The 14,560-nt window shown below is 33.6% G+C and overlaps 1 protein-coding gene and 1 long non-coding RNA gene across 3 annotated transcripts in view; one reads left to right on the top strand and one right to left on the bottom strand.

The window, feature by feature from the left end:
- The window catches only part of stmA (Protein EFR3 homolog stmA), a 47,672-nt gene extending 45,706 nt beyond the window's left edge, over nt 1-1,966 (top strand). For both annotated transcript variants that reach the window (XM_076531299.1, XM_012296482.2), the window contains exon 16: nt 1,778-1,966. In XM_076531299.1, the coding sequence (XP_076387414.1) occupies nt 1,778-1,930 (153 nt within the window). In that variant the 3' untranslated portion in view covers nt 1,931-1,966. The remainder of the gene's footprint in view (nt 1-1,777) is intronic.
- The window catches only part of LOC143264384 (uncharacterized), a 31,152-nt gene extending 18,151 nt beyond the window's left edge, over nt 1-13,001 (bottom strand). The window contains exons 1-2 of the long non-coding RNA XR_013038104.1: nt 5,804-13,001; nt 4-5,696 (exon numbers count right to left, since the gene is read on the bottom strand). This is a non-coding gene — a long non-coding RNA (uncharacterized LOC143264384). The remainder of the gene's footprint in view (nt 1-3; nt 5,697-5,803) is intronic.
- Nucleotides 13,002-14,560: the final 1,559 nt, after the last annotated feature.

Here is a 14,560-nt window from a genome sequence, read left to right as displayed (position 1 = left end):
TACCTTTCTTTTTGGCGCAGTGGTCCAGTACTCCACACCTGGGCGGCGGCGACAAATCCACGGCAGAACGCACGCACACACAATACAAAAAACAGAAAAACGCACTACTTGAAAACTATAGAAAGAAAGCAAAAAGAAAATTTAAGGGGGGTTTTGGCGAAACTTTTCAACTTCGCGGCGGCTCGCTGGCTTCTTCTTCATCCTCTTCTTCCCCGGTTGGCGGTATTCCCCCACCCCGAGGGTTTCAGCGTCGGGGATGGGCTATTCCACGGTGTCTTGTGGCCAGGCCCTGGGGCCCTCTCAAGGAGGCGGTCCCCAGGCCTGGCGTTCTCTGGTGGCGGGTCGCCCCCGCGGAGGATGACGGGGTGGCGCCGCGACCGAACAGCCAATGACCTCTTTTGGTGGACCCATCCCGCGCCTCCGTCGCTCAGGGAGGGGTTCCTCCGTGACCAGGGACGATGGCTGCTCCACGGTGGCTGGAGGGTGGTGGTTGGTTGGTTGGTTGGTTGGGGGGGGGGGGGGGGGGGGCGAGACTTGCAAGTAGATATATATAAAAAAAATATGCGCACAATTAAAAAGAAAAAGCATTCTTCCTCACTCATTCCTGCCCCAGCGGCGAGGGGTCCGCTTGGGCGGAGGAGTGGGGTCGGCAATTCGGGGGGATCCGCGTAACGAGGCATATCAAAAAAGTTAAACAACTAAATGAAAATATGCCTCATTACAATATTCATAAGATAAGTTACTTAAAATAGTGACCTTAGTAATAGTTTTTAGAGCAACTGAATTGGTTGAAGTACCTCCTGTTTTAAATAATATCCATACTTTTGTGTACAGAATATCCCATTCAATCGATGCATCAGAAAGATATCAAATTCCATTAAAAAGTATAATTTATGAGATAATTGTGTTTATAGATTAAAATGGATTTCCTTATATAAAGGGTAATTCTGAATTAAATTTGCGAATTTCAAAAGATGATTGTATAACCCATTCACAGAAAAAATATCTATAAATTTTTGGATTCAGACCTATTCTCAATTGCGTTAGAATTATTCCATTTTTGTCTTTTTTTTGATAGCTCATAACTTTTTCTTACAAATATAATCATAATTTAAATTATTTGTTGAAGTTAGAGAAGGGGAAAGTTGTTCCATCGTTAGAAGGTTTATTAAAACATGTAATTTTCCTGTAGTTTATCTCGTATGTACATTGGAATATTTTGAAAACTTTGAAATTTTGTTCATTTAGGTACGTAAAACATTTGCATGTAATAGCCATGTTGAATAAAAAAATGCCTGCTTCATAGATTTAATGTTATTTTGAACGCCATAATTAGATTTCATCTAGTTCCAACAGTTTATGATTTAAGATTACTTTTGTAAAGAAAAGTCATGAATTATAAGGAAAGCACGAAAAGTGAAATAATTATAACGCAGTTGTGCATCACATCTGGGTACCTATAGATTTTTTAATGTAAATATGATGCAAAATCACCTCTCGAAGTTAAGAACTTTATCCAGAATTACTTCGTACAGTCTACGGATTTTTATGTACTTGTAAGATACCGCAGTATTAAAAAAGTGTATACATTATTTATACAATATATACTAAACAAATAAATTATTCAGATTGTATAAAATATACAAAATTAATAAGATTACTTTAAATAATTTCAAGAGAGAAAATATTTCATAAAACATATTTGCATAAATATCCGCTCTGTCATTTTATATATTATGTATTATATACATGCAACTAATAATAAATAATTTTGTAGCATGACGTTTTACAAAGCAAACTGTCAGAAATATTTAATACGTTATCTGTCGATCCACGAAATGCAACTCAAGGAAGTGGTCCACCAACAGATACCAAACCAAGTCAAGCGCCAGCTTACGAAATACATTTTCCCGAACTGTTTGTGTATTAATACCTACTTATGTATTTTCTGCTTTAAAGTAACGCTACTACGTTAAGCAACAAGTGTCGCATGCGAGTTATACTTAAATTATTTATGTCTATTATGTTGAACATATGTAAAAAATATTTTACAGTATCAGGTATTGTTAACTTTAATATTATTTGGAATATTTGATCGCGCGTATGCACTACTTTTATGTTTATGATGAAATGTTTATTACTAAGTTGATTTCAGTTATAAATAATATTTTAATTTTGGTCAATTTGTTGTATATTGTATTTGTAAATATACTTATTAAATAAAAAAAAACGGAATTTCATTATTTCTAAAACATCGTAATCTTTAAAATATCGTAATTGTTGATTATGAGTGAGTGTATGAAGCTCTAAACTCTGAAATTTTGTGTAATATAGTAAACATTCGATATCTGCGAAAATGACTTATATAATATGTGCAAAAATGTTATTCCTGCTACTGGGGGGAAGATCTGGAAAAAAACTGATTTGAGTATATCTGTAACGTCCCTGGGGAAACTTTTTTTTCTTTCTACCGGCATCATCGCGACAATCTTCTATCCATCGATTAGAATAATCAATTATCGACTGTAGTTGCCAATTACCGACAGTATGTCAGATATCGATTATCGATCTATCAAATTCGACAGTCGGTAATCATAATATATATATATTATCATTTATATTAATTATCTTATAATTTTGATTTAGAGTAGGTAATATTTTCCGCGAAAATAATTGAACATTAAGTTTGAATTATTAAAACAAGATTATGTATTATTTTATTTTATTTTCTAATAAATAGTTTGTACGAGAAATTTCCGTTACGCTATGATGTGCCTACGTGCCGCGATACTCGCCCGAAATCCTTGAGATCAGCGCTAATCGTAGAAAAGGATAGCGATACTATTTCTATTTTCGGCATTTTTGGACATTAAATTAATTAATTAACTGAATCAATTTATATACGTAAAATCAACCAGTGTTAAACTACTCATGGCCGGAACCAAAATTATTTCCTTGAACTAGAAAGCTGTAAATCGAAATAGACTCGCCTCTGATAGAGAAGGACAGAAAATGTATTTTTCGTTAAAACACCATTAGAGTACCATCTTAATATCAAATTGTTAGCCAGAAATTAAAGAGCGACATTTAAAATATAATTAAACCGTTCAATTTTATAATTAATGTATAATAACGAATTTATATGAAAATTTAGATATTCTGACGTCACAGAAATTCCAGGAATTCGGCGAACTTGCGAGTATAAAAGGGCGAGCGAGACCCGTCTAGAAGGAGAACAGTTTTCGAAATCGATCTATTCACAAGTTTCAGTAATAAGTATACTCGGAACAATTTTCGCTGTACGAACCAAAAAGATTCTAAGTTCTCGATTGGCAAGCGGGCATATGCCATTTGGATACTCGATCGCTGGGTTGTTTTAGCAGCTAGCGAACAGCGGGCTCCCCGTTCAAGCGGTCTTGTATCCGAAACTCCGTCAGGAGAGTGCTATGCTTAGCCCCAAGAAAGGCTAAGACATCAAAACGAGTGTTCTCAGCTACTCATACTTAATTTTCTGTCGAATTACTAACTTGCCTTCAGATTCTCGGAGCTCGCTCTGGGTAGTATCGTAGCTAGCTAACGCAGGCTCCCCATTTGAGCGGCTTGGTCTCTGAAGCCCGTGTTTTTTGGGTGGCAGTTAAGTAATCACGACTTACAAGTAGAGTCACTTTAATTTGCTACCCTGTTGGACGTATATTGTTCATCTGACTCTGGATCGTTGGGTTGTTTAGCAGCTAGTGAACAACGGGCTCCCCAATTAAGCGATCTGGTTTTGGGTGTCAGTATGCGCTCTGACAAAAAGGGTCATGAACAATTAGTTGTCGAGTCAAATCATAAGAGTAATTGTTCCGAATAAAAATTCAATTAGATTCAAATAAATTTTGGTCACTTGAATTAATACGAGAATACTGTTCTCACTTAGCGTCATTTCCGTAATCGATTACACCGCGTTAGATAATAGATAAATCTGTCTAATTTTTGCGAAAGCGTATTTAGGTGCGTTTAGAGAATCTCACTTAGGTCGAATTCCTCGCAGCGGTAGATTATAAAGCGCTAGTATTAATTAATTTCGTCAAAGAACATTTATACAAATCAATCGTACAAACTGAGATAAACTTTGTCACTGCGATACCTTCGAACACGAAAATCAAATATATATAAGGAATATCAAATTTAGTTAATATGACAAATGCGAAGTTAAATTAGATACGGTCCAACATAAAGTACTGACCAGCGAGTCTCATATTACATACTGTTTAATTTATCAATTTCTATTATTTCTATCATTATTATTATTTCAAGATCTATTTAGTTCTTTATACTAATCAATCATTTATAATTTATATACTTTCTTTATTTTGTTGTTATTGTTGTTTGTTAGTTTCATTTCTTATCGTTTATTGAATAAATCTAATTGTTGAAAGATTTTGACCTGTGGATTTCAGTCCTTAACCGCACACCACACGAATCCCACAATCTATATTCACGAAATCGAGTCGTTTAGAGGTAAAAGCCGCTCTTTACCTTTTAGCGCTTGTAACTGACTAAACTTAGGTTCTAGGGACGTTACATATCCACGAAACAATATCAAGGAAAATGTAAAAGTTTCTTATTTTTGTCTTTTTTTTATTGAAATTTTCCTAACATATATTTGTGACATATTCCTGATAAAAATGAAACCAAACATGATATAACTTACAATTAGACTATATACTGGTTTGATTGACAATAAAAGTTTGTGATGCAGAAGAGGATAGTGAATGAAAAAGAAAGACGTTGTGATGTGGCAGCCGGTAAAGATCAAAAGCATGGTCAATTATTTAGAATACTAATGTGTTCTAACTTTTTACCTCTACTAACTTAATAGAGTAAGGTTCTCAATACTTATAAGCGAAACCCCTGGAATTTTAGAGGGTGTCCACGCTTAAGTGTGACAGCATAATACTTCATAAACTATCGATGACACGAAAAAGTGTTTATATCCACATTGTAGGATAAAAGGGGCTCTATGTTTTGGCGTAATCAGAATTTTTTTAATGTTATTAATGTAAAAAATATGATGGCGAAGTTTCGTTTTTTAAATGGAACTATATATTTTTTTTTTAATCAGGCGATAGTGCTTTTCAAGAGGAATTCATTAAGATTTAATATATTTAACCGATTTTTATTAGTTTTCCAGATATAACCCTTAGAAATTTACTGATTTTCAATAAAAACGCCTCGATTTTAGTAATAGGTCACAAAAAACGGCCTTATTGTTGCGGTAAGTGCTACTTTGTAAGTGCTACTTTAATGTTTAACTTTGGCTGCCGAAACCAATAACGAGGATCTACGATCGGAGCTGCAGGTTTGAAGATATGATTGGTTCCTTTCTCAACAAAGAAACTTCTTCTATTGGTTGAAAAAGTCTAAAGAAGTAGTAAACCGAAGAGAATGTAAGCTTTTACAAGAATAAAAATTATAAAATTATTAATAACAGAAAAATCATAAAATGTACTAAAAACTGTATTTTGGTATATGAGGTGCGACACAAAAAAAAATGAGAATAGGTGTGTAGTTTGAAAAAACAATGGAGTTGGCAGAAATTGTTTTGGTGGCATCATCCCACACACATCCTCTATCCATGCTGCCAATTTCGATTTAATCCGTCATGTCATTTGGGAGTATTACATCATTGAGTAAACACGTGCAACTGCATTCTGCCGGAAAAATGTCTAATGTAAAAACCGAACAGCGAATAACCATCAAGCTTCTTGTCAAATTTGTTGAAATATGTTGTAACATGTGATGAGACATGGATTTTTACCTATGACTCAGAAAGTAAGCGCCAATCGATGCAGTGGAAGTCTACAGAATCTCCAAAATCCAAAAAACCACGCATGTCAAAATCAAAATTCCACATTAACGGATTTGTAATGATTGAGTGGTTTCCTAGTAGTCAGACTGTTAACCAACACTATTATTATGTGGCGCCAAGGGCATACGTCATTGCCTTTTCTGTTTTCAGAAAAGCCGTCCCAGTTTTTGAGACACCTGCGTATGCTGGCAGGTACGTCTATGTCGGACGAAGTATTGCGGACCCTGTGGATGGGTCGATTACCGGCCAATATACAGGCGATTTTAGCCACTCAGAGGGATACAGCATTGGATAAAGTGGCAGAACTAGCCGATGCCATAGCGGATACTATGATACCGCGTGTTCAGGTAGCGGAAGCCGCAGCATCAAACCATACGCTCCGACAAGTGCCAGTAATTGATCAGAGTTTGGAGTCGTTGCTTAATGTAAAGATGGCACAATTAGCGCTGTCTTTGAGGCAGGAGATTTCCGTGGTTCGCGATTCCCTTTTTAACGCTTTATTGACCGGTCGTTTTTGAGGCTGCCAGTCACTAACAAGGGACATCACCAAGGTGTTACACGCCGATTTTAATGAAATTGACATATGTGGTAGCTTTTTAAAAATCATTTGACACGTATTTTTTTATATCTGCGGACATCCATGTTGAGGGGGTGAAAATAGCCCTCAAAGTTCGGGGTTGAAAACACATTTTCCTTAATATCTCGGAAACTAGAGGGTGTAGGAAGGTGAATTTTTTTTTAAATTGTGTAGTTTTTAGTCAGGAATTTAGTTAGTGTCAAAAATTTCGGGAGAAATTGTTTATTTAAATAATATATTTAAAAAATGCACTCTTTTTCAATTCTTCCTAAATGCAGTTCGATTTTTTTGCAGCTTTGTATATTAAAAATATAGATTAAAATAGGGGATACATGTTTTTGGAATTTTTTGTTTATTGCAGTTTAGCAATAATAATTATGATATATACAATTTTCTTCTACTTTTTACGGAGAAGTGAGTTGAGATCTGTTTTCGAAGAGGGTCAGCTCTTTTTATACGATAATTTGTCACGTCCTTAACAATTGGATAATATCAGATGTTTATTGTTCCATCGGTAGCCAGGGAAGGTCCAGCGGACAGGTATAAGTCCGCCGCGGTACCAGTCGTCGTAATACGGAACATAGGTTTCTATGGCCAATGAAACTTTTAGCCGAAGATATAAGTTTATTTATTTGACTTTTAATAATGAATTTCTTCATTGAATTTTATTATTGTGCACACTATATAGCATAATCTTCGGAAGCAAGCATTCAACTTTAGCTTAATCAATTTTTATTACATTGTCTTAAAACTATAAAATGGTCAAAAAAGGTTTGCATGTGCCTTTTTAATTGCACATTATTTAATGCATTCAGTAAGTACATGTCAGTATTTCAATACAGAACACAAGAGTCTCCGATTTCACGATTTTTTATTGAAAGTGTCTGGTTCGTGGATAAAAGACCATGTACCTGCTTCTGAACAAAGCTTGGAGGTTGCTACTACATCGCGTACGTCTCATCATGATCCGGTCGACAGACTTTCCGGTTACATAAAGCAACACCAACTAATACTTATTTCCGAAACGAGTAAACGAAAACGAAGAATCTGCCATGTATGTTCCAAAAACAAAAAAAGAACAACAAACTTAATGTGCAAGTCTTGTGGAGTTGCGTTACATCTTGGAGACTGTTTTGCTGCATATCATATAAAAGAGAAATACTAACAAGGGACATTACCCAATCGACAATCGCCGATTTTGATGCGCTTTGAGTATGATATAGAACGCAAAAAAATATTTGACATGTATTTTTTTTTATCGGCCATCGTCCATGCTGAAGGGTGAAAATGGTCCCCAAAGTTGAGGTTGCAAAACATATTTTCTCGAATATCTCAAAAACTATTAGGCCTAGACAAAAAATTAGAAGTGCAAATTTTTCTGTTTTAGAAGGCCAATAATATGACGTAAGTGGATTTTTGAAAAATTTATTTGTTTAAAAAATATGTTAAAAATTAACATTATTTTACAAATTTTTTTAATAAAACTTTGTACTATTTTGATCAAATTTCACATATGTAAACTATAGGTTCAAAGACAAAATATGGATAAATTGGAATTTTTAATTTCGCTTGTGGAAAAAATATTACTGTCGTTGAAGTTATACGTACATTTTATACCTTCCGTTCGGTGCACAACTGATTTCTATACGTAATATTCTGGAAATTGTATTATATTACATTTTTTACACTAACTTATTTAAAAAAAAGAATTCGAAGGTCCAAAGGTGCCTCTATAAAAATATGCCGTTCGAGTCAGATATCCTATTTGATCCGCGTTATGGGCGCGTTCTGGTGGCAGTATTCGACGCACGGAAGATCTTAACGCGTAAATTGTACTTATGTGATATCTTCATATTAATGTAGAGTATATACAATTAAAGGATTTGCATCTATCGATCAAGAATTGCCTCACGATTGTAAAATATATATTGTTAGGTTGGGTAACTCTGAAAATATCACTGACGTGCGGGCGGCAAAGTGTTAATCGTAGTATTCTGATGCGACTGTTCACTAATCGCTTAATGTAATAACCACGCATAAAAAACGCAAATAAAAACGTATAAACGATTATTCAGAAATAATTTTAGCAACTTTTTATTTTCTCTTTGACGTTGAACGATCTGTTGTAAACTGCCGCTCGCAATGCGACGAGCATGTTCGACGGAAAATTTAGATATCTGTCAATTGCTACGCCGAATCGCGACAGTCTCTTGCCACAAGGTTGTTTGATACATAAACGAAAGCGGATAAATACCTTTTCTTAGGAAAAGGCAAAAACCGCTTTCTGCCCGACGCGACGGTCTGAACGGCCTAAAACGATATCCAGAACTTTTGCTTCGTTTCTTATCGAAACTGTTGGAAGTACGATCGGTAGTTTAGGATAGAACGTCCGAAGCGCAACGCTAAAGAGAAAAAAATCACAGAAATTGTTTTTGGATAATCGTTCACGCGTTTTTACGTGTTTACTCATTGTAATTACATCAGGAAATTAGTGAAACGTGACCATGAAAAATAATAGTATAATAGTGAAAAATAATAGTAAAAATAATAATAAAATAATATTTTCAGTGAAGTAGAATTATTTTAATACAGTGGCTGATCCTATTTTAATTGTTTATATATTTTGTGTAAGTTTAACGTTAAAGAAATTTCATTTGTTTAGTTTCGGTTAATTGCACATAACTAATTCTGTTTCTTATACGTAAGATATGAATACGTAAATATTGTTTTTAATCGATGATTAGAACCGCGCCACGCTTATACCTGCGACGCTTACAATAATTATTGAGAAATCAATAAACGGCATATGAAGAAGTATATAATGTCCGAAATATTGTAAAAGATTGTAAAAATGATGATATTTTCAATAAAAATGCTGATTGTCCCTCTTCACAGGAGGTGATTTTAAATTATATAATAAACTGCTACAAACTGCTGCTAATAAACATTGCTACAAACAACAAATTGCAAAAACAGGTATTCTCTATTTTAGTCAATAGTTTACGTACACAATGTTGCAAAAAAATTGTTCAATATTTAACACAAAAATTTGAAAAAAAAAACTACAAATGTTCAAAATATTACTTAAACTGTTGAGAGGTGTAATGCTTCTTTCCCACCTATATATATATATGTGTGTGTGTATGTGTGTGAAAGTGTGGTGCCATTTGAGAGTGTGTGAGAAAACAAAGGAGAGTAAGAAAAAAAAGAGTATCGAAAAGGAATGCGTGAGAATATTAAACGAAGAGTATTACGGTCTGATTAATTTCCATTATATTAATATTGTTAACTATAAAGATTATAACACAAATATATATCTCTAATAGAAGGAACTAAGGTGTAGATTATTTGAACCAGAAACCACAACATAAACAAATAAAAGTTATTAGATTTTTTTTGCGCACAAAAATTCACTATTAAAAGACCAAAAATTAAAAAAATGTTTTGCAATTATCTCCATTAATTCCGGAGATATTCCCAAAGGTATGATTTCAGCCCTCAACTTTGAGGGCTATTTTCACCCCTTCAATGTGAACAATGGCCGATAAAAAAAATACGTGTCAAATATTTTTTTGAGAATTATCTATCACATAAGTTTCATTAAAGTCGGTGTGTCGCGGTTCGAATGTTACCTTGTTAATGATTAATAATTCCATTATGATTAAATTTATCTACAATAACTTTATTTTTATTATATTTTTATTTACATGAAAGCGTTCAGGTTTCATTAAAATACATTTGACAAGATTTAGAAATTACGATAATTACTATACAGGGTGTCCCGCAATTAGTGTAGGACCCGAAAAGGGGTGGTAGGTGGGGCGATTCTGAACAACTTTTTCCTTTGCCAAAATATTGGTTGAGGCTCCATTTTCGAGTTATTAGCAAAAAACACTGACCAATGAGAGCGTGCATAGACCGGGCGCGCGAAAGCGTGAGCGACAGCTTCGAATATGACGGCCGATCGTCGTCGTGAACAAACGTATAGATACCGTCGGTATAACGTCGGTATATCGTCGGTATAACAGGAAGCTATTAGGTGAAAGGTAAATTGAATAATGAATTAAGAAGTTAAGAATAATATTAAGTTCTTCGTAATTCGTGAATGGGAGATAAACCAATTAGTTGTTGTTTACCCAGACCAAGTATCTTGTATTTATTTTAAGCCTTCAAAAAGGAAAAAGAATAAATTCACGAAAATTCATTCTGTCGATTATTCTAATGAAGCAAATGAATGAATTCACGTTTCAAAACGAATGAGTACCTTCCCTACGAAATGGGATAAAATTGGAATAAAATATCTAATGCAGTACCTCATTGAAGTGAAATAAATCAATTGCTGCGTACGTATAATTTTAAAAATACGGAAACAACTTAAATAAAACTTACCCATTGATTCATGAAAAAACTAGCTTCAATAAAAAATATTTATGTCACCGGGTAGATCCACCGATCAGAGCATCAACAGCTGATATCCTGGCAGGGTCAATGAACTCTCAATTTATTTCACTGTCTCTTTCTAATAATTGCACAACATAAGCACGACCGGTAAACGGACCGAATGAAAACGCGTGAACGATTATTCATAGATATGTATGTTTAACGATACGCTATATTCTCATTATAAAGTATCCGAATTGAGGAATCGATATTATATTGTATTTTATTAGAAGACATTGTTAGACTGGCCACGGATCGCGGTTTCGTTCTCGATCGCGAGGCATACGTCGCGAACGGTTGCCATGCAACGATGATCTGTTGAACGACTGCGGCGTCGATCGACAGTCATCGTTTATTGTCGAAAGATACGTGTTGAAATAAAATGTATCGTTGTTTTTAATCAAAAATTCTGTTTTCTTGCTTTCAAGATAATATAGTTTAAATTATTTCTGAATATTCGTTTATGTGTTTTCATTCGTCGTATTTATGTGTTGAACTCACAGTGAAAATTAGTGAAAATTAGTGAAAAATGACAGAAAAAAGTGATAATGAAAACTAATAATGAGAGATGCCAGTGATAGGTGACAGTGAAGTTTCTTGATAGTTTTTTCAGAGTTTCTATTATTTATGAGAACAGTAAGGATCGGTGGATCGACCCAGTGACAAAGATGCATTTTCATCTTGATTATTTGCGGTTCAATGGGTGAGTTACATTTAAATTTATTAATTATTCAATTCAAATTTTTATTTGTTGAATAGAAAAGTTATTTAATTTTTTAAAAATTAGAATTTGTTCTTTTTCATCATCACAATATCGAACGAAAATAATTTTCCACATTTTATCCGTTACTTCTTTGCCATAACGAATAAACGTATCCAATAAATTCGATTTATTCTGATTTCGTTATTTCTTATTCAGGAATGAATGGTAATTCAAGAATAATCCAGATTTTTTATTCATTATTCGATGTAACTTTCATCTAACAGCTTTCTATTATACCGACGTTATACCGACGTTATACCGACATTATACCGACGCGGTATCGATACATTTGTTCACGACGACGATCGGCCGTCACACTCGAAGCTTTTGCTCACGCTTTCGCGCACCCGGTCTATGCGCGCTCTCATTGGTCTGTGTTTTTTGCTAATAACTCGAAAATGGAGCCTCAACCAATATTTTGGCAAAGGAAAAAGTTGTTCAGAATCGCCCCACCTACCACCCCTTTTCGGGTCCTCCACTAATTGCGGGACACCCTGTATAGCTAATTTTACAATCATAATAAATTTCATATTAATAATACGGATAAATACCTTTCTTTATTCCTCAACATATTTTATTTCATCAACAATAAATATTTTTAAGGGTAATATTTTGTACTTATTTCTCAATAACAGTACCTATTTAAGAATAAACCAGTTACCTTTTATAAAATGTCGTTTCTAAATTTCACCTCTGTTTAGAATATCAGCACATGCGCATTACGATCAGCAACCGTAGTAACCTATGTGTATAAATATATACATATATCGATATTTGTGTATTTTCATCCTTGCTAGCGAAGCTTACAAGATGCTTCGCTAGCATCTGCTAGCGATGCTTTCATCCCTGCTAGCGATGCTTACAAGAAAGATAGTGTCTCCAACATGATATAACAAGGTTGTAAACCTTTTTGAAAGCTAAAATGTACAAAATTGTATCATAAAAAGTGCAGATTAGTGGTTCTTCACTGTCGAAAAATTATTTGGGAATTAATGTGTTATGTGCATTAGTATCGTCAGTATAATAGGTGTACATACGCTATGTGCACGACTTTTTTGTTCTTGAATTGCTTAATAATAGAATTCAAATTCTTGACGTGTAGAATATAGTCGAAGTGTAAGGTAAAACATAAATAGCTATGATTATGTTCGTGCAATATTGAGCTAGAAACTATATTAGGATAGTTAAAAATTCTACATATTCCAAATGAACTAAATTTTCCTAATTAATATTTATAAATTTGTCACTATTGCTTTGTTAATTGCATTCAATTATTAGATTTAAAATGATAATGGGTATTCATTTATATCGACTAAAACAATATGTAAGATATTTATTTAATTTAATATTATGAAGTTGTAAATAATACTTACATTATTTATATTGTCGCTAAAGATGATATTTTTCATGCGAGTGCATCACACATATAATATTTTGTGATAAGTGGTATTATACATAATCCTATAACCAAATGCAGTATACTAATCTAATAGACTCAATTTCAATGACCACCGTTAGGCAAAGGGTTTATTTTATGACTTTGTTATTACGTATCTGCATTAGCACCGCACTAACAATGTACAAGATGTCCACCTAACTTAAGCGTCTGGAATATCTTGCTTATCTTTTATGATAAAGAAAATATCAAAGGAAAATACTATTTTGTTCAAAAAGACAAATATTGTGGGGGTTACGTAATTTTTCTGAAAGGTATTTTTCCCGAAAGTCTGAGATCATTATATATAATACTATGACCTATTAACCTTGAGTACAAATAAACCATGAAAAATAAGCAACTAATGGAGAAAGTGGAATAACTAATGGAAAGATTAACAGAGGAAATTTTGTAGTAGCAAATGCTGAAAATGATGGTCTGCATATTCACCAAATCTTACAACTTTAGACTTTTTCTCTGGGATGCAATTAATTCAACAGTTTATAACAATATTCATCAATGAACAAGTAATAATTGTTGGAAACATGTTCATTCATCGTTTAGAGATTTGTACTGAAACTGCTAGACATTATTTTAGACGTTTGCTGCTACAATAAAATGTACTCAGTTAATCGATTATTCAATCGATTATTTCACTCTGTCACACTGATTTTTTATACTTAATGTCACATGAAGATCGTAATATTATGAATTATCTTGCCCTCAGCTATCATGTCATGATGATGAAAATATATTGCCTTATTTTAAAAAGCTTTGATGGCCTTGTAATCTCATAAAAAGTGACCTCGAAAAAAATTTAACTATCATATTTGTCTCATCGAAGAAAATAGTATTTGCTTCTGACATTCTTCTTTACCATTAAAAATAAGTAATATATTCAAGATATTCAAGTCAGTTAAGACATTCTATATAGCATTATTACGTATTGTCAATTTATCAAAATAATAAGTGCATTTTACACAGCTCTGTTGGCTTTACGTAGCTGTCTCATCACTTGTTCCTTTCATCAGTCATGTATATGGTGAACGAAAAGCTTATCAACTCCTATTATACTTCACGAATCTCAGTACATGAACCATTTTGATCACCAAATATGTAAACTTAATATGCTGCCAGTCACAATCACAAACTCTAAATAAACGAAAATTGGTCTTTTGACACTGCTGTTCTGACGATAAATTGACAATACATACTTATGACACATAGGTAGTACTGTTACTGATAAAAAAAGTGCAGCAGATGCCGACCTACCAGTTCTTGAAAAATCACGCACCTTCTCTTTCCCTTTAGGTATGTGAAATCTAAATAGTTTCAAAAAAATAAAATTATCATTTAAAATCAATTGGTTATATTGCATCTTTCATCCTTGAATAATTAATATTCAATGTACTTAGAATAAATTCGTGCTGTACTGCATCGTTTATTTTATAATAGGTAATACCCTTATCAAAATATATATGTTATTGAATA

The sequence above is a fragment of the Megachile rotundata genome, chromosome 4 (genome assembly GCF_050947335.1).
Source record: "Megachile rotundata isolate GNS110a chromosome 4, iyMegRotu1, whole genome shotgun sequence".
NCBI lineage: Eukaryota > Metazoa > Arthropoda > Insecta > Hymenoptera > Megachilidae > Megachile > Megachile rotundata.
This window is presented reverse-complemented; position numbering and strand designations above follow the sequence as displayed.